The sequence below is a fragment of the Hippichthys cyanospilos genome, chromosome 10 (assembly GCF_059441005.1).
Source record: "Hippichthys cyanospilos isolate Australia breed blue-spotted pipefish chromosome 10, RoL_Hcya_1.0, whole genome shotgun sequence".
Lineage (NCBI taxonomy): Eukaryota > Metazoa > Chordata > Actinopteri > Syngnathiformes > Syngnathidae > Hippichthys > Hippichthys cyanospilos.
The window spans coordinates 12,443,319-12,467,095 of record NC_142378.1 but is presented as its reverse complement, the minus strand read 5'-3'; the positions used below and the strand labels follow the sequence as shown (position 1 = coordinate 12,467,095).

At 38.6% G+C, this 23,777-nt stretch overlaps 3 protein-coding genes across 4 annotated transcripts; all 3 read left to right on the top strand.

The window, feature by feature from the left end:
* The first annotated feature begins 1,044 nt into the window (after positions 1-1,044).
* Positions 1,045-6,825, top strand: LOC148417120 (uncharacterized). Its single transcript, XM_088426105.1, has 3 exons — positions 1,045-1,143; positions 4,066-4,146; positions 4,634-6,825. Exons 2-3 carry the CDS (start codon positions 4,125-4,127, stop codon positions 5,527-5,529), a joined length of 918 nt encoding a protein of 305 aa, XP_088282231.1. The 5' UTR covers positions 1,045-1,143; positions 4,066-4,124; the 3' UTR covers positions 5,530-6,825.
* Positions 6,826-7,746: 921 nt separating this feature from the next.
* pex11g (peroxisomal biogenesis factor 11 gamma) lies at positions 7,747-11,113 on the top strand. The gene is made up of 5 exons (XM_088425968.1): positions 7,747-7,956; positions 8,551-8,748; positions 9,325-9,503; positions 10,090-10,152; positions 10,259-11,113. The coding sequence occupies exons 1-5, from the start codon at positions 7,894-7,896 to the stop codon at positions 10,455-10,457; spliced, it is 702 nt and encodes a 233-aa protein (XP_088282094.1). The 5' UTR covers positions 7,747-7,893; the 3' UTR covers positions 10,458-11,113.
* Positions 11,114-12,801: 1,688 nt separating this feature from the next.
* Positions 12,802-23,453, top strand: LOC148417118 (amyloid-beta A4 precursor protein-binding family A member 3). Of its 2 annotated transcripts, XM_088426457.1 has the most exons (12): positions 12,802-13,043; positions 13,507-13,582; positions 13,969-14,887; positions 14,974-15,004; positions 15,918-16,063; positions 16,174-16,260; positions 18,178-18,354; positions 18,630-18,809; positions 20,064-20,276; positions 21,390-21,509; positions 21,752-21,892; positions 22,743-23,453. In XM_088426457.1, the coding sequence occupies exons 3-12, from the start codon at positions 13,982-13,984 to the stop codon at positions 22,812-22,814; spliced, it is 2,073 nt and encodes a 690-aa protein (XP_088282583.1). In that variant the 5' UTR covers positions 12,802-13,043; positions 13,507-13,582; positions 13,969-13,981; the 3' UTR covers positions 22,815-23,453. The 2 variants fall into 2 exon arrangements, with proteins under 2 accessions (XP_088282583.1, XP_088282582.1); XM_088426456.1 differs by lacking the exon at positions 13,507-13,582.
* The last annotated feature ends 324 nt before the right edge of the window (positions 23,454-23,777 follow it).

Genomic DNA, 23,777 nt, shown 5'->3' with positions numbered 1-23,777 from the left:
GTTTGTGACTCAAATTATGCACATATTTATGACACATTTAAGTTAGGGTGTCAGATAACAGATCATATCAATCGTGATCAATTAATTACAGAGCCAGTTAAAGCATTTTTATCTTGTTGACCTCGTTTTAAATCTCTTAACTATGCTTTCTGTATGTTGATTAGATCCGCTTCTATGCATTGGGCTTTTGCTTGAGCTGTTGGGGGATTTAAAACAATATTAATTGAGTTGAATATAATTTTATATAATGAATCTAATTATGTTTGTAATATAAACATGCCAGTGTTAGCAAGTAGCAATATAAATATAAGATAGAGTAATAATGTATAGGCCTTAATGTGTCACTATATTTTTGTGCCAATAACAATGTCATATATTCTCATGTGTCTGCAATGTGCTGCACTGACACTATTCTGCTATCTCAAGTACATTCTCTTCTGTACATCTGCAATGTTTTGTTAAATTTGGCCTTGGTTCCCAGTCTGTCTGCAAAGTTTTTTAATCGTTTGTTGGATTCCCAGGCCTTTCTCCATGGCCGCCCTGAGACCTAAATTTGTGCCAGTCTCTTTTATTCAGCACACATGGAATTAATATAGTGTTTAAAAAAAAGGGCAATAAATAGACATGTTTGATCAAACATGATGAACAATCATGATTAACAATCGGTATTTCAATATTGACCACTATAGTCGTGATTATTATTTTGGCCATAGTCGTGCAGTCCTACTTTCAGGAAAAAAAATACATTGAAATGCATTCGCTCTCATTTGTATCTCGTAAATTATTACTTTTTTTTTGTCTACTGCATTACACTACCACGCTGCAGTAAAAGTAATGCAGTACAGTAATTTCATTACTTTTGCAATTACAGTAATTACATTACTTTTTTTGATGCATTACTCCCGACTGGTCGTTGAGTAACGCTGGGTTCGGCTGCTAGACTGTATGCAGTAATCTTGGTAGATCATTGAGGGGCGCTAATGTACTACTTATGTTTGCAAACTGCCACCAAACACTACACAAAGAAGAAATCGCTCACTCAAATACAGTATTGTATCTGCTCCCATTCTTTCTCTCCCTCCTCATTTCTCGCTCGGACGCCTGCATCAGCAGCAAGTCTTCCCGCGTATAGTTGCCTATGTGGTAAGTGAAAACTTAAAAACAACAACAAAAAAACGTTAATTTCATTTCAATTAAGTGTGTGTTGTTTATTATTGAATGCCATCTATGTCTATTGCCATCGCTGACTGTTGATGCATGTCTATGTCATTTTGACACTTTTTATATTATTAGAACGGGCTTTGGCAACAGACCCGAGTTATTTTTTGGCGACTCCCATTCATTTCGCAATGTACATCGCTTACATTTACAAATAAACCCGAATTGTTTAAAACAATTGTCTGACTTAACACGCAAATACACACACATTTCTAGGTAGTTTGGTTTTCTCCTTAATACAATAAAATCACGATTTAAATACTACATATTACGTTTACTTTTTTTTTTTTTTTTTTTTGGGGGGGGGGGGGGTCTGATGTTTACATTTGTTTAATGACAACTATAAGTTGGGAAACTATGCAATAGTGATGTGTCGGTCGCGAAGGAGCCGGCTCTTTGAATTGAACGTTGAGAGCCGGGAGCCGGCTCTGTCATTTTCCCTCACTCCTTGTGGCAGTGGCTCAGCTGCGGCGCTCAAATCGAGAGCCAGGAAGAGAAAGGTTAGGAGCGGGGGGCAGGGTGGGGTTTGGTCGGTACTGCACGGAGTGAACGCTGAGCACATGCTCTGTCGCGTCTGGACAAATAATTACTGAGAGAGGGAGCCGGATCACCCGACCAAGTTAAAGTATTTAGTTTTGTTGAATGCAAATTTAAAATAAAGCAAGGAGTAGGTAGCTTATGTTTGTTTTGTTCGCTGCTGCTGTTGCAGTTACTACTCACTATTTTTGTTATGATGCAGCATGTTTGATTGTTGTTGGTTGAAGTTTAATGTTGTTGCTTGTTTATTGTTTGGAGCATTTTAAATGTTCAATTAAGTAAGTAAAACCCCCTTTTTTCCTTTATAATTGTTGGTATTTGCAGTCAGTAGAGTGCAGTATTTAGTTCACCAAGTCATTTATCGAAATGTGTGCTAAATTTGTCATAAATATTTAAAAGAAACGCTAAAGTTAAAAGAGCCGCTTGAGAGCCAAAAAGAGCCGTCTCTTTTCACTGAGCCGATCTAATTGAACCGGATAACCAAAAAGAGCCGAAAATCCCATCACTACTATGCAAAAACAGTCAGAAAGAAAGAAGGCAGAAAATATTTGGTGGTGATGGTGAGCAGGAGAAACCCCAACAGGGTCGGGTTACCATGGTAAGGGGCATATTTTATTATATATTTGTGATTTTTGTGATAGTTTACACACATTTGGTATTCTTAGACGCTGTGATAGCCGTCCGTTATTTCTATTAAGTGCCTATTTACATTTAAATTCATACATTAAAAAATAATTATTTTATTTCGTAAAGTTATGACTATGCATGCCACCCATAAGGTATTGTGACACCCTGACCACCTCGCAGAAAGGTTTCTGACCCTGCCCTGCAATGTCCGTACACCCCTTAGATCAAATCCTTATTATTATTATTTATTTATTTAAAAGTTCATCTTTTCTTCTAGACAAAAAAATGCTGCTTGTATGTGAATTCAAGAAATAAAAAGCTGAGAATACAAAAAACAAGTAAACCAATGGTTAATAATGTCATGTTGTTTAAAATCCATGGCTACAGGTGCCTGTGATTAACCTGCAACAAAAGCTCCACGATATAGTTGGCTCCCAGTTTACGAACACCCTGTTTTACGAGCAATTCGACTTACGAGCGTGGATCACGGAGATTTTTGTCCCCCATTTACGAACAATCCGACATGCCGTCCATTGTGTTTGATATTGTGTTTGATATTATATTTTCGTATAACTGCATCAACAAAATCAGCAGCTGAGTCAACTAAATTAGCAATAGATTCTTGCGGCAGTAACGTGATCGCTATTGCTCTTACAACGTCACTGTCTCAGTCACGGTGTCTAAATATATTACCATTTAAGTGTAGTGTTTGTACAGCTAAAGGGAAAAACAGCTGACATGAAATTAAAAGTGCCGATTGCAGGACAAAGAATTGTCATTGGTTTAAATGTGTTTTTTTTTTTTTTAAATAAATTGTCAATACATTCCAACCGTTTAAAAAAAAAAAGTGCCAATAATTATCAGTCAGTCACGGAGATGCCAATATGCTATTGGTCGATTAAGGTCACCCGGTCTCACTCACGGAGATGCTATTGGCCGGCGTCACACGTCAATCACAGAAATGCCGATATGCTATTGGCCGAACGCCTTTATCTAGCTTGATTGCACAGCTGGTCGAGATGGAAGGAATGAGAGAAAATGAGTGAAAAACGGAAGGGAGGAATGTTGTGAAGACTTTGCAAACTTTATCTGTTAGACATAGCTTCTAAAATTACTAGTAGCGGTAAAGGAAGAAGTAAGAGGATGATGTTTTAGCATCTCCGTGACTGACACCGCGACTGAAAACAGTGACTTTTACATTGTAAGAGCAATAGCATAACTGCGTCGCCATGGTAACTTTGCGCGTTGGTCTCTGCTCCCCTCCGCCTCCACCCAACTCAAGTCACGTTTTTCCAAAGGTGAATGTCATTTTTCCTTTGAATATGTCACTTAATTTAACTGTACAGTAGATTATGTCACTCAATTTTAAAATGTGAAAAAAGTCGTGATGTTAATACCTAAGGTTTTTGCACGCATTCACGAATTAACATGGGTTTGGATTGCCCGTTACGAGCGTAGCCGCTGAACGGATTATGTTCGTAACCCGGGGGACCACTGTATTAGAAAGGTACTCCTCAAATAACATCAATAATTGCTTTACTGCTCAACAGAAATATTACAAGTCTTGCAGTATGTCAGATATGTATTGCATGTACTTGAAAATGAAAAAAATACACTAATCTTGGCTTTGATTTGTGTTTTGGTATTCATTTTGCCCTGAAGATGCCTTCTATCTTCCACCAGAGACAAAGAACCCCGGTGCAGTCAGTGAAGAACTTGCCGTCAAAAAACCGGAGGACCAAATGGATTACGCAAAGTGGAACGGTAAATCTTAGTCTTTGTGGCGTCATCTCAAAGAGATGTGACCCTTTTAATCAGCAACTTACCATCAGAAGTTACACTGGCAGCAACAGCATCAAATCCAATTTGCAAATAGAAATGTGCTGTGAACACAGCCCATTTTCTTTTCCAATTATTTTTTACTAACCCGTTATTGTCGATTGTGTTGTACTGTATTTCAGTGATTAAAAACAAACAATCGAAATATTCAGCAACAACAATTTTGTGCTTGCCAACCTTTTTTTTTTTTTTTAAAACTTAATCACTGGTTTTGTCATTGTTCAAGGTAAAATGTGACATTTTTTCCTATGTCTTGTTCTGATTACGCCAAATATGGCAACACTCAATGCCTACAGAACTCAATTCAGCATAAATCAATGTGATAATCGATAAAAGTTATTTAATTTATTTTACCCTCTAATAAGATGAAAAATATCTGATTTGTTTTTTTCTTTTCTTTTATTTTGTGTAGATGAGAAGATGCTGAAGCCCTCCTGCATTAAAGAAGAACAAAATGAGCTACAAGAACTGGACACGGCCGGTATCACTGAGCACTCTTCAACTCGTGCCTCAGATTCTAATAAGTATGGTGATGATGACCAAAAACCTTTGAAGAGCGAAAGAGTCAGTAAAGATGACTCTTGCAACACAGAGCACAAAATCTACTGCCGTGTTTGCTTCCAGAAGTTCCACATGTGGCGGCATTTGAAAGCACACTTGGAGACACACGTGACAACTAAAACGACGGCAACAGGAGAGAAAATATTTTCCTGCGTGTTTTGTGGTAAAAATTACTCAAAAAGACAAACGGTCTTAATCCATGCAAGAACACATGCTGTGGAAAAAGAATGTTCTTGTTCAATTTGCGGTAAACTCTTCTCTGTTAAAGGAAAATTGACCACACACCTTAAAAGTGTACACAGTAGAGAAAAACCTGTCACCTGCTCAGTTTGTGGCAAAAGATTTCCACATCTGGGCAACCTCTCAATACACATGAGAACACACACTGGGGAAAAGCCGTTTTCATGTTCCATTTGCAATGGAAGCTTTTCTACTTTGAATAGTCTAAAGACACATATGTACAGACACAAAGGAGAAAAACCCTTCTCTTGCTCAGTTTGTGGTGAACGTTTCACTATGAAGGGGAATATAGAGAGACATATGAGAAGGCATACTGGAGAAAGACCCTTCGCTTGCTCAGTTTGCGGTGTCAAATTTATTCAGAAGCAACATTTGAATGTCCATATGAGAACACACACTGGTGAGAAATCTTTCAGCTGCGCGATGTGCGACCAAAAATTTGCTCGTATGTCACAAGCGGAAAAACACAAATGTACTGGGAAGAAGAAGAGTGCGGCGCTCTATTGAATTTCTGATTGATTCGTTGGATTACAAGTCGGAAGCACGTTAAATGTTTATGTAATGAGTTGGACTGGAACGAATATTTTCAGGCTGCGGCAACAAATCTCTCACCTGCCAACTTTACCTGCAAATGAAAGAAGTAATGATGCCTCTGTGGAGAGCTTGCGTGGGTTCTTTCCGGCTTCCGCCAACATTTCCAAAAACATACATGGCAAGTGTATTCGACACAAGATTGTCCCTAAGTGTAATTGGGTGTGTGAATGCTGTGTTGGGCATTGTGTGCCCTGGCTGGCAAGCGGTCCAGGGTGTTCCTCGCCAAACTGCTCGAAGACTGCTGCAACCGCAAGCCAGCGACCTGCGTGAAGTTAAGCGGCTACAGATAATGGATGGATGAAGAAAAAATATTTCAACAATTCACAGATTCTAGTCATGCAAAACGTTTCCATGATTATTAAAATAGAACACATACTGAAGGTAGTCTACTACTGTTGTTTTAGTGAAGGGTCCCTAGAGATTTTTGTGATGTTTGAAATGGCCCTATCTCTAACAAATTATGGATAAATATTTATATTTTTTTTCTGTTTGTGTGGAATCTCAACCTTTGTTTGTCCTAATTCATTGGTTGGTTTCATTGACTTCCACTTGTTACAAATGAAAGTTGTTTGTCATTAACTCATTATGATATGGGCAAAATGACGAATAGTGCTTATACTGTATAATAATAAATATAAAATATAATAATAATACTTTTTGAAATCCACTATGTTGCCTTAAAAAGAGGCACCCTGCAAATGTGAAAGGCATTGGCATTTTCTTTTTATACTCCTTTTTGTATAATATACTTTTTGTACTTGATTTTGTATCTTTGACCACTGATTGTGTTTGGGGGTTCTGTTTTCTCCGAAAAAGGTTTTTTGAAAAGAATACTCGAACTTCCTTGCTTTCTGTCTTTTTTTTCTCACTTAAATTTTTTTATCCCTCCTACATGATTGTATTTCATAAAAATTTATATTTACAGATGTTTTTCCTGAATGAATAGTCGTCTCATAAGTAGAGGCAAATTTTATTTCTCAGATTGCTCCTTTCTATTTTTTTAAATTCATATTAAAGACCTTTTTAGAATTAGTTTTAAACTCTCTAGCATAGGGCTGAAGTCGTTTATTAGCTTGCCCCATTGACTTTCTGATTCCTTGGTTTGATTACTGTTACAACATGAATGTTTATAAAATGAAAAATTTATATTTTTATGAAATTTATATTTCTCTGTATTTTTCAAAATGTGAATAAAATACTCAATTTCAATCTGAATGTGATTCATCATTTTCATGTGCTTGTTTTGAAACAACTTAGTGTGAACTCCAAGACTATTAGACTAGTTCCTCGCTCACAAGCGCAATGGTTGTGCTCCATGACTGTTTTTTCTCGATTGTTGCATCTGTTGAATAGAGTATTGTGAGCTACTATTTCAACTGTCCAACTTAAAAAAAAAGTCGCGTATAGCAGGTAGGGCCCAGTTTTTGTGAGAAATTTGCATAATGAGTTTCTCAAAAAAAATGAATACCTAAGTTAGTATGTATGGCCGTTTGTGTTAGGTTCAAGCCACCTAGAATATTTACTTAGCAACAAAGCCGAGAGAAGGCGACAGACTTTTTCTAGCGAGGAGAGTGGACAGGAACCTTCAGCTTCTGAAAGCTCTTTCCAGTTTAGTCCGTCCCCCTTTCATTCATTTGGGTTTGCCCTAGGTTCAAAAGTTATTGGTTTCCAGTATCGGCCTTTCTATTTTCAGGACTACATGATGACACATTGATTATTAATCGATGTCAAACTGAACACAAGGTGTGCATACGGATATAAAGAGACAGATGGATGGAAACAGACGACAGAATGGCAAAGCTAAATAAACATGAGAACCAAAATTGTTTTTGAGTTGTCATGGTTGTAAATCAGAATATAAAATGAAGAAAAATGTGGATTTATGGAGAATCCAACAAGTTTCTCCTTCGACATATCTTGTTAATATAGCTCAATGATACAAAAAATAACTCCCATAGTACCTTACCATTCAAAAACAATATTGATTATGACTATATTATGAAAATAACAATTATTATTATATAAAAATATAACACAATGTAATTTTAACCTACACCACTACTCGTCTGTTAGAAGGCAGTGGATGTATAAAGCCAAAGCGTAAGTAGAAGATCGAAAAGCTCGACGATTGATTACCTGGGTCTGAAATGTTTCACGCTCAAAGTCCAGCCAACAAAACCAAACAAGGATATAACGTTAAGGACTTTTACGAAAAAGCATGCCAGTAATGTGGACTTTATTTGTTCATTTTTCAGACAGTTGACAATAGCGTCAGACATGCAACCTTCTGTCGACTGCCTTGTTCGAGTGCTCGAGTCCTACAGAGGAAGAGATAAAGTCGTGAGTATTGACACCTGTCAATATGAGAAGAAAGTCTGTTATGGATATTGCAACGTACCCATTCCTCTCAATTCAAGCTAAAAGTAAACTTAATCTCCTTTTAAAAACTGTGAAGAACGCATCTAAGTTTTCAACTGTATTCTAACTCATGAACTAGCATGCGAACTAACGTGTGATGAAGAGGAGCATATAGTAATAATAATGTTTTACTCGGTCACTACAAGTAATGTCTTTGATGACCTTTTATTGCTGCAAATATATTTGAATATTTAATAACGGATAGATGGCTTTGTTGTCATTCTTTTTAGATATTCACAGCAGTGCATCACAAACCAACATTTTGTTGCACGATCAAATGAGCAGCAAGCATTAAAAGGGAAATGCCCCTAAGAGAAAAGGGATTAATCTAAATGTAAACACTAATCTAAGCGTTTGATAGATGATAAATAGATTGCATTTCCCACGAATAAATTTCCCATTCCTGATACAATGCGTAGAAATTGCATCGTATAAGTAAAATATCCTGTGAAGAATGAAAATGCATGCCGTCATTAAAATCTTCTATTTCTGACATGATGCCTTGTGTGCCTACAGATCAGGACACTTTGTTATGGCTCGCAGCTGGTGGGAGGCATTCTTTCACGCAAGGCACAGGCAGATGCTTCGTCCCACAGCCTTGGGAAAAGTCTGCTGCTGCTTTCAGCTCAGTTAAGCCACTGCAGGACAGTGCTGAGGCTATTCGATGATGTGTCTATGCTGGCCTATTCCCGCAGTTATGGATTTGGAGCCAAGGTTTCTTTTTCTTTTAATAGTGACATGTTTTAAGTGTAGTATTCAAATAGTTACTGTATAGTATGCTTAAAAGAGCCACATTGAGTATTTGTGATTGTGGTCCCTCTCTGGAGGTTTCTGATTTTCCCCAAATTGGGGTTTTTGGGTTTTTGCCTCCCCTTCTGGGAGCTTTGACAGGGGATGCTGTTGTGTACCTTACACTGAAAAGATTTCTCTGTACGACTTCTTTTTTCGAAAGAGGTCTCCACGTGACCTCTTTTCATCTGTGAAGCCCTTTGAGACTTCGGTGATTTAGGGCTATACAATGAAAATTTGATTGATTGATTGATTGATTAGCACATCTGCCCCACAGTTTCTGAGTTCAAATTTCGGCTCTTACCTTTCTGTGTGGCTCTTGCATGTTCTCTTAGGGCTGCCTAATTCCAAAGGCAGTAGTGGGGGAAAAAAAGTTTCCTTGCAACTACCAAGACAGTCGTGCACCATATTTGTCGTAGTTGGGCCTCAACCCCACAGAGTAATATAGATAGTTAGATACCTGCCTAAATGGCTCTCATGCACATTGCTTGTCGTCTGAAGGAGAGCGACGGAATCGTGCGCTGGATATCAGTCCTGACAAATGTCGCCGACCAGCTCTACTATCCTTGTGAACACGTGGCCTGGGCCGCTGACGCTCACCTGGTTGGACTTAAGTCTGACAGGTGGTGGCTCATCAGCACCGTGCTGTGGGGAACCTCGCTGCTGCTGGGGATCCTTAGGTGAAGTCTTTTCTCTTTTATTCTTAGGTCTTCTGTCCTCTAGGAGATTTACCATGACTTCACAAATACAGTACTTCAGAAGCATCACTAATAAACAAACCCTTCGATATTGACGATACTGTTAATGCCTTGTACTGTATGATTATTTTAGTATTGTAATATACTGTAGTTTGAATGCGTAACGTCTTTGTGCATAATGTTCATTGTGTGTAACTTGTCGTTTGTCCCCTGGATGTTACGTGATGTCAGACAGCCTTAATTTAGATTTCATCTGGTAAATTGTTTCAAAAAGAGACATGGAGGAAATTCAGACAGTTAAGTGATCAAACTGCAAAAGAGCCCCAAATCAAAGACTGCATGATTAAAGGGCCCATATCATGATACCGTCATGATATCAGGAAAACACTATCACAGATCGACAGATCATTGACTACTCTGACTAAATATTTGACACCGCCCATACAGTCTAAGCACGGAGTATTTTATGTTAATATTCCAATATTGTGAAAATAGTGACAAGGATTGTGATGTATGGTGATTTTGCTCATGCCCGCATTTATTTTGATGCAATTTATGTGTTTTTCAGGTCACTTCGAGTTCTGATCCTGCTCAAAAGGAAGCTCAAGGGATGTGACAAAGATGGAAGCAGGTGGTGTATCTACAGCTTTCTTGTCGTTGTTTTGCCAGATTAGAATAAAAAGGACAGCATGGGAGATATTTGTTTTGTCTAAAGTCAAATTTTCCACCTCCCACAGCAACTGTCAGATTCAGAGTCAGATGCAAGCGGAGCTGCTTTCAATTCTCGGACATGTAGCGGACCTCGGTAACGCTATCCACTGGATGCCTCCTGGCTTCCTGTGGGGAGGACGATTCCCTGCTTGGCTTGTGGGACTGATGGGTACTGTCTCCTCTCTTGTTGGTTTGATCAAGATGAAAGCTGGAGACTGTGATTAAACATGCAGCGCTGAGTGATGTGATGGATGCTTGACTGAACACTACATGTGATAAATGATTTTTACGACCACCTGTTATAAGTCTCTTAAGTATGTCTTGGGCTGTAGTGTGTTTTTTTGTTTTTTTTGTTTTTTTTTTTTTTGTCGTCATAATCATCACTGTAGACCTTACGTCAGATGTCCATCAGTTCGATGCCTCCCTTTTGCCGACGGAAATATAAGCCAACTGTTTTGCCGCTTTGTTTGTGGCATTGCTTGCTTCCATTGACGATAAAATGGAATCGGGCTGGGCACAGTTAAATGTGTGAGCTGACTCAGAATCTTAGTTCAGTAAATTCACAGTAAAAATCCCCCCGGCCTAATGAGAACAAGCCGAGGGATTCACATCCCGGGAGTATGTGCAGGCACTTCAGGGGCATGTGGGATTTTGAGTATCAGCAATTCTAGTTTAAATGCTTTATAACGCTGTCACAGGAACAGTACATCTTTGTATTTAAATTAAGAGATAGTGATTTGGAAAATGAAGCAAAGTTTTGCTGAATTGTGTGTTTTACTGTTAATGATGAGTTCTAAGCTTAGTACAAAACTGCTTGAAACACACTACATGGACAGCTGAGAAAATAAAACATGGGTGTGAGAGCCTCTGTTCCATATGGAGATCTGGAGGACTGGACCTGTAGATGGACCCGGCTGACGCGCCCCTCTGGTTCCACACTGTAGTGTGTATGCACCAAACGTAAATATGGAGGTTGATTGTGAGTAAATATACATTGAAATAGAAGAATCTGAAACTTTAAATCAGTGTTTCTCAACTATATTTTGCCAGCCCCCCCCCCCCCCCCCCCCCCCTCAGAAAAGAGAAAACTTCACTCCCCCCTCCCCCCCAGTCAATGCACTGAATATAAAAATATAAATGAGATTATTATTGATGAAAATTGTTTAAGTATACCTACACATGTATTCTTTTTAACATTAACTGAAAAACGCAATATAAATCAACTTTCAACAACGGTTAATTATTTTTTATCGCGTTTATACGGGTTATAGCTTAGTCTAAAATGAAAAAAAAGCAAGTGCACCAAAGTGCCTGAAACTAAAAGAAAACGCTGAAAAATATTACTTTATTGCAATTACATTCCACATGACAAAAACAAACCCTTTTTCCTAGGATCATCCGCGCCCCCCCCTGGCATCACCTCGCGCCCCACGAGGGGAGCCCGCCCCACTATTTGAGAAGCACTGCTTTAAAGTGATTGATTTGACCGAGACAAAGACAAATTGAAGGAGCTTGTTTAAGGAGTGTCAAAGCAGAAGTCAGGTCCCAAAATTTCATTTACAAAGACATGTACTAAGCAGCAAAATCCACCCACGTGTATACAACTCAATGGGCGAACAATTTGCCACTTGCTACTGACTGAAGATGACAATCACAGCTTCCCTGCAAAACAGAAAATGGGTAAGACAAAAAAGAAACACAAACGCCACAAACAAGCACACATTCAGACATTAAAAAGTAGTCTCATCAACAGTTAAAAACCGAGATTAATTATTTAAGAACTGGAATGTATATATACTGCAACATTAAAGTGTCTTAAAAAGTGGGGTGTTCTCAAGTTTAGTTTTTGAAAGAACTTTGTAATGGCCTGCTACGTTAGCATGTTTACTATTGTCATCTGTGGCTGCAGTCACAGCTGGATGCTCTGCATTTATGGTAGGCTAAATTTGAGTCGCTTCTGTGGTAAACAGGCAATCCCTTACAATCTTATCAAACTTCTATGAACTCTAGCAAATAATCTATGCTGGATCGGTCCTTTTTTTTTAAAAACTTTATTTATTTAATTGTTTATTTGAGCGGTGATGTGATAAAAACTCCTTCCTTGTTCTTAATGTTTACATACATGCTTATTAATAAAAGTTTAACTTTCAATTAAAGTGGATAAATACAAAGAATTGCATGTTCATAATATTCGTATCTGTTGTGTATCTGCTTGAAAAAAAAAATTCAATATCGGGTAAACGCAATTAAACTCGATATGTTCTTTTTCTATTGAGCAGGACTGAACCCCTCTGGTGACGTAAGGCTATTGCACTTGTGCTGCATTCAGGTAATATCGGATTATTTTACTTCTTTGGAAAATCTCCTACTGTCCAAAATTTTAACATTATTACTCTTCATTATGCCTGATTTAAACAAATATTATTTATTATATTCTTTCAAATCAACCTACGCGTAAATACCTTGAAAATAAAACCACACTCCTTTATCGAACGTAGCTGGTAGATTGGTGAGTTTTTAGAACAACTAAAAGACTTGAATGCACCCTAACTTAAAAAAAAAGCGTCAGCCAGTAAATAATGAAGCCGAAGTGTACTGTCAGGCTCGAAAGAGGAAGAAAAAACAATTGAGTTCATTTCTTTACTGCATCCTTCGAATTCAAAGAAAATGCCAAATTTCCTGTTTTTGTTGTTATTATGACGAATAAAATCTTACTCTGGGTAAGACCTCAACACACGTTGATTTATATGTCCTGGCACGAAAAGATATCTCCGCCTGAGCACAAAGAAAGTCTGAGACGATAATTATCAGGTCAGATGTTCTGCTTTTTTCACCTACTTCCAATAACACATGTGTATGCTCAAATATCTGTTTCGTTAAGTTTCTTCTCTTGGCTCCTGTTTTTAAAGTTCCCTGCTAGCTCCTTTCGGTTTTGTCAAGTTAGTTAGCTCACGGCTTAGTTCAAGTTCTCGCCGTTTTTGTTTTTTTTTTTCGAATTGAATTCGCCAAGTCTTGACACCAGTCGTGCATTTATAACTACAACAACCACATTCGAATTCGTGAACGGAATTCCAAAGTTCCAAGTTTTATCGTTGTGACAACAAATAGCATACATTCTACGCGTAGAATGACATTTGCATTAAACATCTAAACGCACAGGAGTGTGGGTGAATAATTGATAGACACGCATTCTGTAAATTCCCATATGCAAGTCCTCATATATGTTGTACTTTGTGCTGCTTATCTCATTGGCCAAGGAACATGTGTTTTACAGAGTTGCAGATATACAGTACACGAATTGCCGAGCAGTAAAGGAATGCTGTACTACACGTATTTACCCATTTTCTGCAGTAAGCATTTAATTTTTGTCTGTAAGGAGTTTGCCAACTAAATCTACATTCATGTACAATTAATACCTTTAAAAACTGTTGTCGACTGGAAATGATGTCACATCTACTCAGAGCTCAGGTAATGACGAATCACAGCTCAACTTGTCACGTGACCAAACTCGGGAAGCAGGTGAGCTTTTGTTGAGCACATGTGATGACATTTTCAGTCAACAAGTGGCAAAATGTATTCTAAAAGATTATTATTAGTAGATGAAAGATATTTACTTGTCAGATTTTTTCTCTTAACTTTTTTTTCCTATTGAAAAAGGCTAAAGTAAAATATCTTTTGTAATTAGGCAAAGTCCAAGTTTATGAATGACAGTGTGGCATGATTTGACTTCCAACAGGCTCTCTTTGAAAATGGACACCGAGCAAAGCTCTCCTGATGCGTCATCTCCTGCAACCTCAGACAACCGGAGCATACCATCTTTTAAAGGATCGCCTAGACTTGTTGAGCTCAGTTCACAGTCGGCAGTGTCGTACAACATGATAGAGCCTCCTCCTTTAGACTGGAAGTCTGACTCTTCTACTGAAGCTGGTTCAACAGAAGAACCTGACGACGCCAGCTTCCTCTCTCCTTCTGGCGATCTGGAAAAGGCTCGATCGGACGACCTCTGTGAAAATGACACCGCGGTGTCGCCTGATGTCAACCAGCAGGAGCCTGTGGCAGACAACGCAGAGTCGGAAAAGGAGGATGAGGCGGAAGTAGAAGAACATGTATATGACTTTGAGCGCACATCAGACGATGATGTAAATGAGGAGGATGAGGAAGCTAACCAAATACAAAGTGATGATGACCACACCCGTATCCAAACGTTGCTCTGCCAACTTCAGATGAGGGGCGAAGAAGCTCACGCTCACCCAAGAACACCACCTTGTTATTCTGAGTGTTCTCCCTCGGTGCCCTGTGATCTTGAGGCCAGTTCCTACTTATCAGACTTACCGGAGGACAGCACTGAAACCACCGGCTTGTTGTTTTCTGAAAGTCACCAGAGAGATGTGCAAGGACTGCTGCAGTGCACAGACATCAGCGCTACGCCCCAGCCCAGCTGCCTCCCCCTCAAAGGGGACGTTGATGCTGTAGTGTCCGTTTCCTACAACCAGGAAGATGCCCAGAGTTTCTGGGGGCTCCATGAGAATCAACAGCTGCCATATAGGGAAGAAGACTCTTTCAACTTAATGCCTGACAGCGATTCTCTTGAGCCTATATGGGTAAAATTGCGGGAAGAGGCCCAAGGAAAGGACTTTCCTGCAGAGAGTGAACCGGTTGGTCAAATTATAACTTTAGATTTCTTATTTTTTTCAGTTGATTTCAAAGTATTGATTGCAGTCTAATTCTGCTGTCATTACAGAATGCTGATGTTCGTCCTTCCTACAAAGATGGTAAGTCTTTATGATTTTGAAAACGAAGATGCTCACTGTGTATTTTGTGCCTTTCCGATAAGCTTGTAGACTGGTATTTTCATATTTAATAAAGGATCAAGACACAATAATTGTATGATTACTGAAAACATTCACACATTGTTATTATTATTTTAATTCCATAAATCATTGTTTTCCAAATATTCTGCATATTATACCCACTAAAATCCAATTCATTTCCTGTGACGGATTTCACTACTTTTGTTTTCTGACTGATTCATACTGTTCCAACTTTGAACTCTCACCTCTATCTAAAAATCTTTTCAAAATGTAGAAAAAAAGTCCAAATTATTGTTTTTCCGTCATTTTGTTTTTCCTCCACAGTATTTGATTGATTCAGATTGTTTTAAGTTAAACTGTACCGCTTATTCCCAGTAGAATTGTTTTCCACAGATTTCTGTAATTTTAGCATTTATTTGACCAGTTCTTTTTACTCCAATTTAATCTTGTGGTTTTCCTCTAATTTCCACTTTCTTTTGAAGTGTTCCAACATAGATTTGTTCTTCTCAGCTTTACTACAATTGAATTAATCAATAAGCAATTTAAAAAAAAAAAACAACTGTTTTGTTATTGGTCAATATCTGTACACATCATTCCCTATTGTTCAATATAATTAAAAATCTTTTTTGTATTCAATGCATTCCACATCATTCCACATGCTTCCATAATTTTTCATTCAGCTTTTTAGTATTCACACACAAGCTCTCTAGGTATTGATCTTGTTAAATAATAAATACGTTGACAGGTCATGTCACAATAATCTGTTGCCTTGTGATGTTACAGTTAAGCGATAAACTAGTTAAAGTACTGCTTTAGTCAATTTCACTAGATCAATAATTGGAATGATAAAATACTTTTGTGCCTTCCATACTAGTGCCTGGTCCATGTGACCCTGAAGACCTCTTAGACGGAGTCATATTTGGTGCCAAGTACCTGGGCTCGACACAGCTCAAGTCTGATAAGAACCCATCTACCAATGCCCGGATGGCTCAAGCTCAGGAGGCGGTGGACCGGATTAAGGTACAGTCCACTATGCGCTCATGCTGTAATGTAAATGAAACAATTTTGTAAACGAGATCAGCTGTTCATTACAACATGTGGTCTTATTCATTTTTTCTCTTTTTCCGAAGGCTCCAGAAGGGGAAACCCAACCGATGACTGAGGTGGATCTCTTCATCTCCACTCAGAGGATCAAAGTTCTCTCTGCTGATACACAGGTGGAACTTTCCAAATGTATTATTTTATTTAGTTTTTGCAGACGTGTACAAACAAAACCTCAGGTCTTATAAATATTTAAATAGCTAAAGAGATTGGTTGACAATATATTATTCATGTCGTCACTGTCAGGGGTTATCATATCTCCAAAACCACTACCATTCAAAATAGCAGCATTCAGTATTTCTTGAGTTACCCAACAACGCAGCATTAAACTTGGTTGTACACCTTATCAGAATTTTCCCCAGAACACAGCATGCATGATTTGCATTGGTTGCCTAATTATTGTGAATACCCCACAGATAATACATATAATATTTTACAAGCTGTAGCAAAGTGAAGAAATTTTTTGAAGATGCCTGGTCCATATGCTCCTTGAAGATGTATTATCAAATCATAACTAATTGGAATAATAATAAAATATTGCTTCTGATACTATTATGCCATTAGGACAAAATTATTACCACATTTTCATACGTTGGAGATTTTATGGCTAATATGATAGCCACCGTCAGTGTGACGGACAAGTTCATATTGTTTGGACTGCTATTGCCGGACTCACATGCTAATATTGATGTCTCTGTTGCATATAGGGCTGCACACCTAGTACTATTTTCAGTAAGGGGGTGCTTCAATCAAACAAAATCACACCATTGTTTTTTCGTAGGTTTTCATGTTTAGATAATTAACCGTTGAACTAGTATTTTTATAACACAACAATAGCTTTTGTGCTAAAAAAAAGTTTTTCCACTCCTAAGTGTTATTTGTTAAAATAACAGACCATTTGAGGACTGAACAATTGTATTGTTTTGTGAGATTAAATTGAAATGGGCCAAAATTTGACTCAGAAGGATTCTGTCTGACAATGCAGAGAAAAATAACCTGTTACTTAATCTGCTCAATTAGAGATTTCCAGTAGTGATAGGAAAATGAAGCCTTATGAACCTTTTCTGTATTTCAACCACTGTGCGTGTTCCTCGAGATATAGTCAGGTGAACCGTGGGAAATGATCCAATTTCACATGTATTTATTGATTGGGGTAACAAAATGTGCGGTTGTCAGCTTTGAGAGTAGTGTGTTGGAGCTAATCATGTAATAAAAACTCTTTGCCAGTATGTGGCAGCACAGTACTTTGAGGCAAGCACTTTAGGGGTGTTACCCGATGTTAATTGATTCCTGTTGATAAACTTTGATTAGAATGACTTTGTATTGTTATATATGCTACAGAGTTTCAAATTATAACAGTTTTGGCTGGTGGTGTGCCTTGAGATTTTTCCAAAGAAAAAAGTGTGCCTTGAAAAACATTGTTTTTGATGGTTCATTTGGTTTCAAGATGCAGAGTAAATTTAATATATTTTCTTCAGTGATGGGAAAATGAGGTCTCATGAACTACTTACTGTTGATATACATATTTTTTTACACCTGTAGATGGGGCTCTTGTTTATAGATAAGTTCGTGCATTGAAAATGTATCGTTTTACACCACATCAGGTTTTGTAACCCTGAACTGGTTGCCAGCATATTGCAGGGCACACAGAGACAAACAAGCATTTACACATGGTGTATTTTTTGCACCTCTAGATCAGGGCACTTGGAAATGTATTACTATTACACTGCATCAGGCGGGGTACGCCTGAGTACCCAAACAAATCCCACGTGGGCACAGGGAGAACATGCAAATTCCACAGAGAAAGGCCAGAGTCAGAAGTGAACCCATGACTTCCACATGCGAAGCAGACATGCTAACCAGTCTGCCACTGTGCCACACGAGCCCCGTTGGTCGGAGAAAAAAAAAAAAAAAATCACAGGTGGTTCATAAGGCTTCATTTTCCCCATCACTAATTTTCTTCCATTTTCAAGCAGACTTTTCTGTGCGATTTTAAACAAAATGTTCTTTTCATTTGCCCTGTGTCTACCCAGGAGGCAATGATGGATCACTCTTTGCAGATGATTTCTTACATCGCAGATATTGGTGAAATCGTGGTCCTGATGGCACGCAGGAAGCGTAAAGGGCAGGAAACTTCCTCGCCCTCGTCCTCCTCTTCGTCCAAACCTCAGAAGTGTTTAATGATTTGCCACGTCTTCTCCTCTGTGGATGTGGGTTTGTTCTCTACGTAGAAACATTTAGATCTTGTTTTGAGACTCACGTTTTTATTACCTCCAACACATGCAAGGATGCATTGTAAACATCATATGCCTTCAGAGAAACATCATGGCACCGTTAACTACAATGGCAATTGGTGAAGAGCAGATCATTTAAGTCAAGGGGACATTGAAGTGTATTTTCCTGTTCAGAGTTCTTTATAGCACGATAACAAAAACATGAGATTTGGCAATGACAGTTTGAACAAGCCTTTTGCATCTCCATCCAGGCTCAGATCATTGCCCAGGCTATCGGCCAGGCATTTGGAGTGGCCTACCAGCAATTCCTTCAAGCCAGTGGCATCAAGGCCAGCGATCTGCGGCCTGGCCAATACAGCGACTACCTGGAAAGTCAGGAGCTCTACAATGCAGATCTGGCCCACTTCTCGGACTCCCAGAACATCAGAGAGGTATGAACGTAGGAGGATTTGTGACACTACTGCTTTTTGATTAGGTGCACCTCTTCTTAGTCTTATAGCTTGAAAGATTTGTGTGAGTCTGCTCCTGAAAGTACGGAGGCTTTCTTACCATGGAATATAATATTATACTGTGCCAGTTTCGTTTGTTCAAATGGCAAAACAATTTCTCCTTAGGGGTCACTTACATTGAAATGTTTGTTTTCAGAGTTAACCCCCTTCCTTTATTATTATTTATAGCTATCCATTTTTTTTTTAAATTATGTTCAATTTTAACATGATAAACAGTGACCATGTTTTAACCCATTTTCTGCCGTTGACGACAATGGATGTCAAAGACCTATTTTTACTGGGCTGGTGGTAAGTGAGCTGAGAATGTTTCAGTGTCATTGACAGTTGTACCCTTCTGAGAGCAGGCCGTTTCATTTGTGTCCACTGTTGTGTCCTTTTTGTCTCAGCAAGACAGCAAAGTGAATAGCATGCTATCCAAACGCGTGTCATTATTGGAAAAGCCAAGACGCCCCCTACTGAGCACATTTTGTTGTGTAGCTCGAATAGGTGTAAAAATAGAGACCGAAAACAAATGTCTACTGCAATGGACACAAATGAATAGGCTGGGTCTCAGAAAGATATAAGTCAAAATTGGTTTTACATAGGCTGGCAGTGAATGAGGTAAAAAAAATAAAAAATAAAAAAAACCTCAAATCTTAGTTTGAAGGACAAGTAGCATTGGTGGGCCATACATTTCAGGCCTGAGCCTTCAGTGACGTCATATATATTCCTACCAAAATTAATGACTGACTCATAACATAATCTAACACCAAGGCTTGAATATCCACACAATCTCCTCCCTTAATATAAAATAATCAAGCAGTATTTAATTTCCATAGTAATTATGTTTAAAATTTTCACATTTAATTTTGTTCCTATTGGTGGCTGTTCCTCTCCCCTTGTTGATTCTGCTCCCTCTTATGGTTTAAGTGTCACAGAAAAAGCAAATAATAAAGCAAAATTCACCCTAATTTGACCTTTTGCTTTTGTGAAATGTGCTTGTGTCACCTGAGACGTCATCCATAGTAGCAATTTCAACTGGTTAGTATTGTGTTACACATTAAACGACCTATAAAACGCTGAAGAATGCTACATTTAATCTCTTGACCTTGCGGTTTGGCCTTCAGTAAATGTGAAAACGTTCAGTTTGATACTATGTTCAGCAACACATGAAAATGCTTTTTGTCGTCTAATCAGGTTTCTATCACCAAGGCTCCAGGGGAAATTTTGGGCTTGGCTGTGGTGGAATCAGGCTGGGGCTCCATCGTGCCCACTGTGATGGTGGCAAATCTCCTTCATGGAGGTCCGGCCGAGCGCTGCGGCGAGCTCAGTATCGGTGATCGCATCATGTCTGTCAATGGCACGAGCATGGTGGGTCTGCCCATCACCACCTGCCAAAATATAATCCAGGTAAGAGGTCAAGGGTTAAAGTAACCCTGGGCACACACAAGTATGGGGAAATTTGCACTTGGCATTTGACCCCTCTTCTGAGGGAGTGCTAAGCAGAACACTGCCGTGCACTCGGGAATCATTTAGTGATCTAACACTCCAATTCCAACTCTTAACACTGAGTGTCAAGCAGTTATGGTCTTTGGTATGACCGAACAAGGAATTGAACCTTTCCATTCTCAGGACAGTCACTCTACCAAAGGAGTCTTCGGTCCTGGTCCTTAAGGGACGGTGTCCTGGATCTTTTACATGTCTTTCCTTCTGCAAAACATTTGATTCAAGTGCTCAGGATCGTTATTCAGCTCCTGCAGACCTTGCTGATTGTCTAAGCCATAGGTGTCAAACTCGAGTCCTCGGGGGCCGGTATCCGGCATATTTTTGATGCTTCTCTCTCAAACACACCTGATTCAAATGATTAGATCGTTTCCAAGCTCCTGCAGTTTGCTGTTTAGTTAATCATTTGAATCAGGTGTGTCGGGGGGAAAAACTTGACAAACATGTAGGATACCGGCCCTCGAGGACTGGAGTTTGACACCTATGGACTCTAGGCTTTTGAATCAGGTGTGTTGCAGCCAGGAGACAAAACATAGCACACTGGTCCTCCAGGAACATAATCGAAGACCCTGCCCTAGGCCACTGAGCTGATAGAAAAGAAATCATAGCGTGCCATGAATGAAAATATTTTTTTTTAATTACTACAAAAAGTGTAGTGTATATTAAAACGCAGATGATTTTTTTGTTGGCTGGCAACCAGTTATGTGTGTGGCCCGCCTATTGCCCAAAGACGCCTGGGATAGGCTCTAGTGACCCTTGTGAGGATAAACGGTCAAGATGATGGATGGATGGATGGATCATTCCTTATTCAATATGTATTTTTATATTTGTTGTTGCCTATTAGACCAGCCCCCCTCGAAAAATATTTTAATTGCAATGGGATAAGGTTAAATCGGGAACAAAAACTCACTTGAGTCAATATGTTGAGATTTTGCATGCGTTTATAACGGTTTACAGACCTGATTCTAATTTTCACCTTTACACTAAGCACTTGCCCATTAATATGTGTGTGTTTTTTAGGACTTGAAAAGCCAGAAGTATGTTAAGCTCAGCATTGTCCACTGCCCTCCTGTCACCATGGCGATTATCAGGAGGCCAGATCCTAAGTATCAACTTGGTTTCAGTGTGGAGGATGGCATCGTAAGTCATCTTTATGTTTTATTGAAAAGGCCTGCTTGGCTAGGATCAAAACTTGATCTAGATTAACGTTTTAAAAAATCCTGGGCTTACAGTTTGAAAATGCCTTAATGAATGAAATCAGTGGACAGGAAATTCGCCAAAATCAATTTTTACACAAGTAATTATATTTCTACCGAAATATAGAATGTGAGTACTTTTCCTATGTCTGCCTTCAAAATGAATTGCACTCATTCTTCCCTCAGATCTGTAGTCTAATGCGAGGTGGAATAGCAGAAAGAGGAGGCATCCGAGTTGGACACCGCATCATAGAAATCAACGGGCAAAGCGTTGTTGCCACGCCGCATGACAAAATCATTCAGATCCTTACCAATGCAATAGGAGAGGTACGGGATCAAGGACTGAAATGAAAATTCTTGGCCCAAACTGAAAATGAGGAAGCCAATGCTGAAATCCAAAAGAAATGATACTACTTTATCTTAAAAAGTTCCAAAGAAAAATCTCGAAACCACTTGGACACATCAAGGAAAAAATAATTTGATGATTACCAAAAATATATATGTTTATAAGCATCAATTTTTTTTAACTCATATATTCTCAAGTAAAATCTTTATAGATAAACGCCGTAAAAGTCACCTCACCTGCCAGAGGAACTACACAGAACCAAATTAACGGTGTTAAAACTCAGTCAATTAAATTAAATTGTCATGTAAAATACTTAGGTCGTGTGTCAAATATTAATTTTTATCACCTACATGTATGTTTTTTTCTTTTCTTTTCTTAAATGAATGGATGGATGAAACAGGGCATGTTTTAAAATATAGCAAGCAAAAAGTACAATATTTGTGTTTTAAATGTAGGGAGTAAAAGTAAAAAATTATCAGAAAAAAATACTTTTAAAGTACAGGCAAAATTTACTTAGGTACAGTAATGAAGTATTTGTACTTTGTTACTTCCCATCACTGGCCACGGAGATAGTTGATTTGTGACACGAGACAGTGGAATGTCCTCATCTTTAATTGCAATCTACAGTAAATGACATCCATGAAGGACATTAGTCTCTTTTCTGCAAACATCCCAATTTGGATGTGTTTTGATGACAAACGTCTTGCGGACCAAAGCCGGAAATACAGTTAAATGCAGTTTTGGGGCCGGCGAATTTTCAGTGCATCTTACGGTCCAGCACTCATGATTAAAAGCTCACTTTGCTGAGTGGAGTGATTTTTGTCTCCACAGATTCACCTGAAGACCATGCCAGCCTCAACATATCGCCTTTTAACCGGACAAGAACAGCCAGTGTTTCTTTGACTCGTACATCTGATCACTGTTGCGAGCGCCACAAACATTTGTCAAACAAGCAAGTGTGGAATGACATCATCACCACCTCAAACTCAACGAAGTACATTCGTTTCTATTCTTGACAACTACGAGTATTGTAAAAACGGTGAATTGGATTTATTTTGATGGTGTGACACGAGACGACGAAAATGAGATGATACAATATATACTGTAGGTGCAATGTTTTACACTTTGTGGATTTATGATGATAAGCACAATGTATATCTAAATTGTCTTTTGGTCTTCCAGTTTGTTTGTTTGTTTACGCTGTGCTTGACCTGAAACTACAAAGTAAGTGTTGTTGTACTGCCAGTTTTCACATTTGACAACAAAGCACTCTGCTTTTCACACTCGTTTCCATCAGCTGATATCAGACGCAGTTGACGACAATATATGCATAGCTAAAGATGACTGCCATTTGACAGAGACTTTTATATTTTTCTATTGAATTGCTGTTTAGGATGTTCGATACACGCAATGTACAATTTTGGTATTTAATTATGTATTGTATGCATAACAATGTGATACACCTGTACTGGGTTGCTCTTGCTTGCCACAAGAGTAAGAAAACCTGCATAGCAAAAATCATAATAAACATAACACTGAATTATGTTTGTTGTCTGGAAATTTTGAGAAGTGTGTACTCTATCTGCGCTTTGTGGATGGCATGAACAATGATGTTTCAGTTGTATCCCGAGGTTTTGTCTGTTCTTTCCACAATATCATGAGCAAAGTAGCTTCTATGATTACAATCTTGTCAGTTTCCACAAAGCGACTATGACAAAGTGATGCATCTGGGGGTGCCTTGATGACAGTACATTGATGATCTGAAAAAAATTGCATCACTCAAAATCAAACAATACTTGTATTGTTAAATTAATCAAAGTCCGTATTAATCACTTGAAATAGACATTGTGGTTGTGCAGTAATGTG

Excerpts from the sequence above, each read along its gene's own strand:
- pex11g (XM_088425968.1), top strand. The coding sequence starts at position 7,894 with ATGCAACCTTCTGTCGACTGCCTTGTTCGAGTGCTCGAGTCCTACAGA. Across the intron at positions 7,957-8,550 it reads ACAGAGGAAGAGATAAAGTC|ATCAGGACACTTTGTTATGG; the intron begins GTGAGTATTGAC and ends GTGTGCCTACAG. Across the intron at positions 8,749-9,324 it reads GTTATGGATTTGGAGCCAAG|GAGAGCGACGGAATCGTGCG; the intron begins GTTTCTTTTTCT and ends TGTCGTCTGAAG.
- LOC148417120 (XM_088426105.1), top strand. The coding sequence starts at position 4,125 with ATGGATTACGCAAAGTGGAACG. Across the intron at positions 4,147-4,633 it reads GGATTACGCAAAGTGGAACG|ATGAGAAGATGCTGAAGCCC; the intron begins GTAAATCTTAGT and ends TATTTTGTGTAG.
- LOC148417118 (XM_088426456.1), top strand. The coding sequence starts at position 13,982 with ATGGACACCGAGCAAAGCTCTCCTGATGCGTCATCTCCTGCAACCTCA. Across the intron at positions 14,888-14,973 it reads TTCCTGCAGAGAGTGAACCG|AATGCTGATGTTCGTCCTTC; the intron begins GTTGGTCAAATT and ends CTGTCATTACAG. Across the intron at positions 21,893-22,742 it reads TTACCAATGCAATAGGAGAG|ATTCACCTGAAGACCATGCC; the intron begins GTACGGGATCAA and ends TTGTCTCCACAG.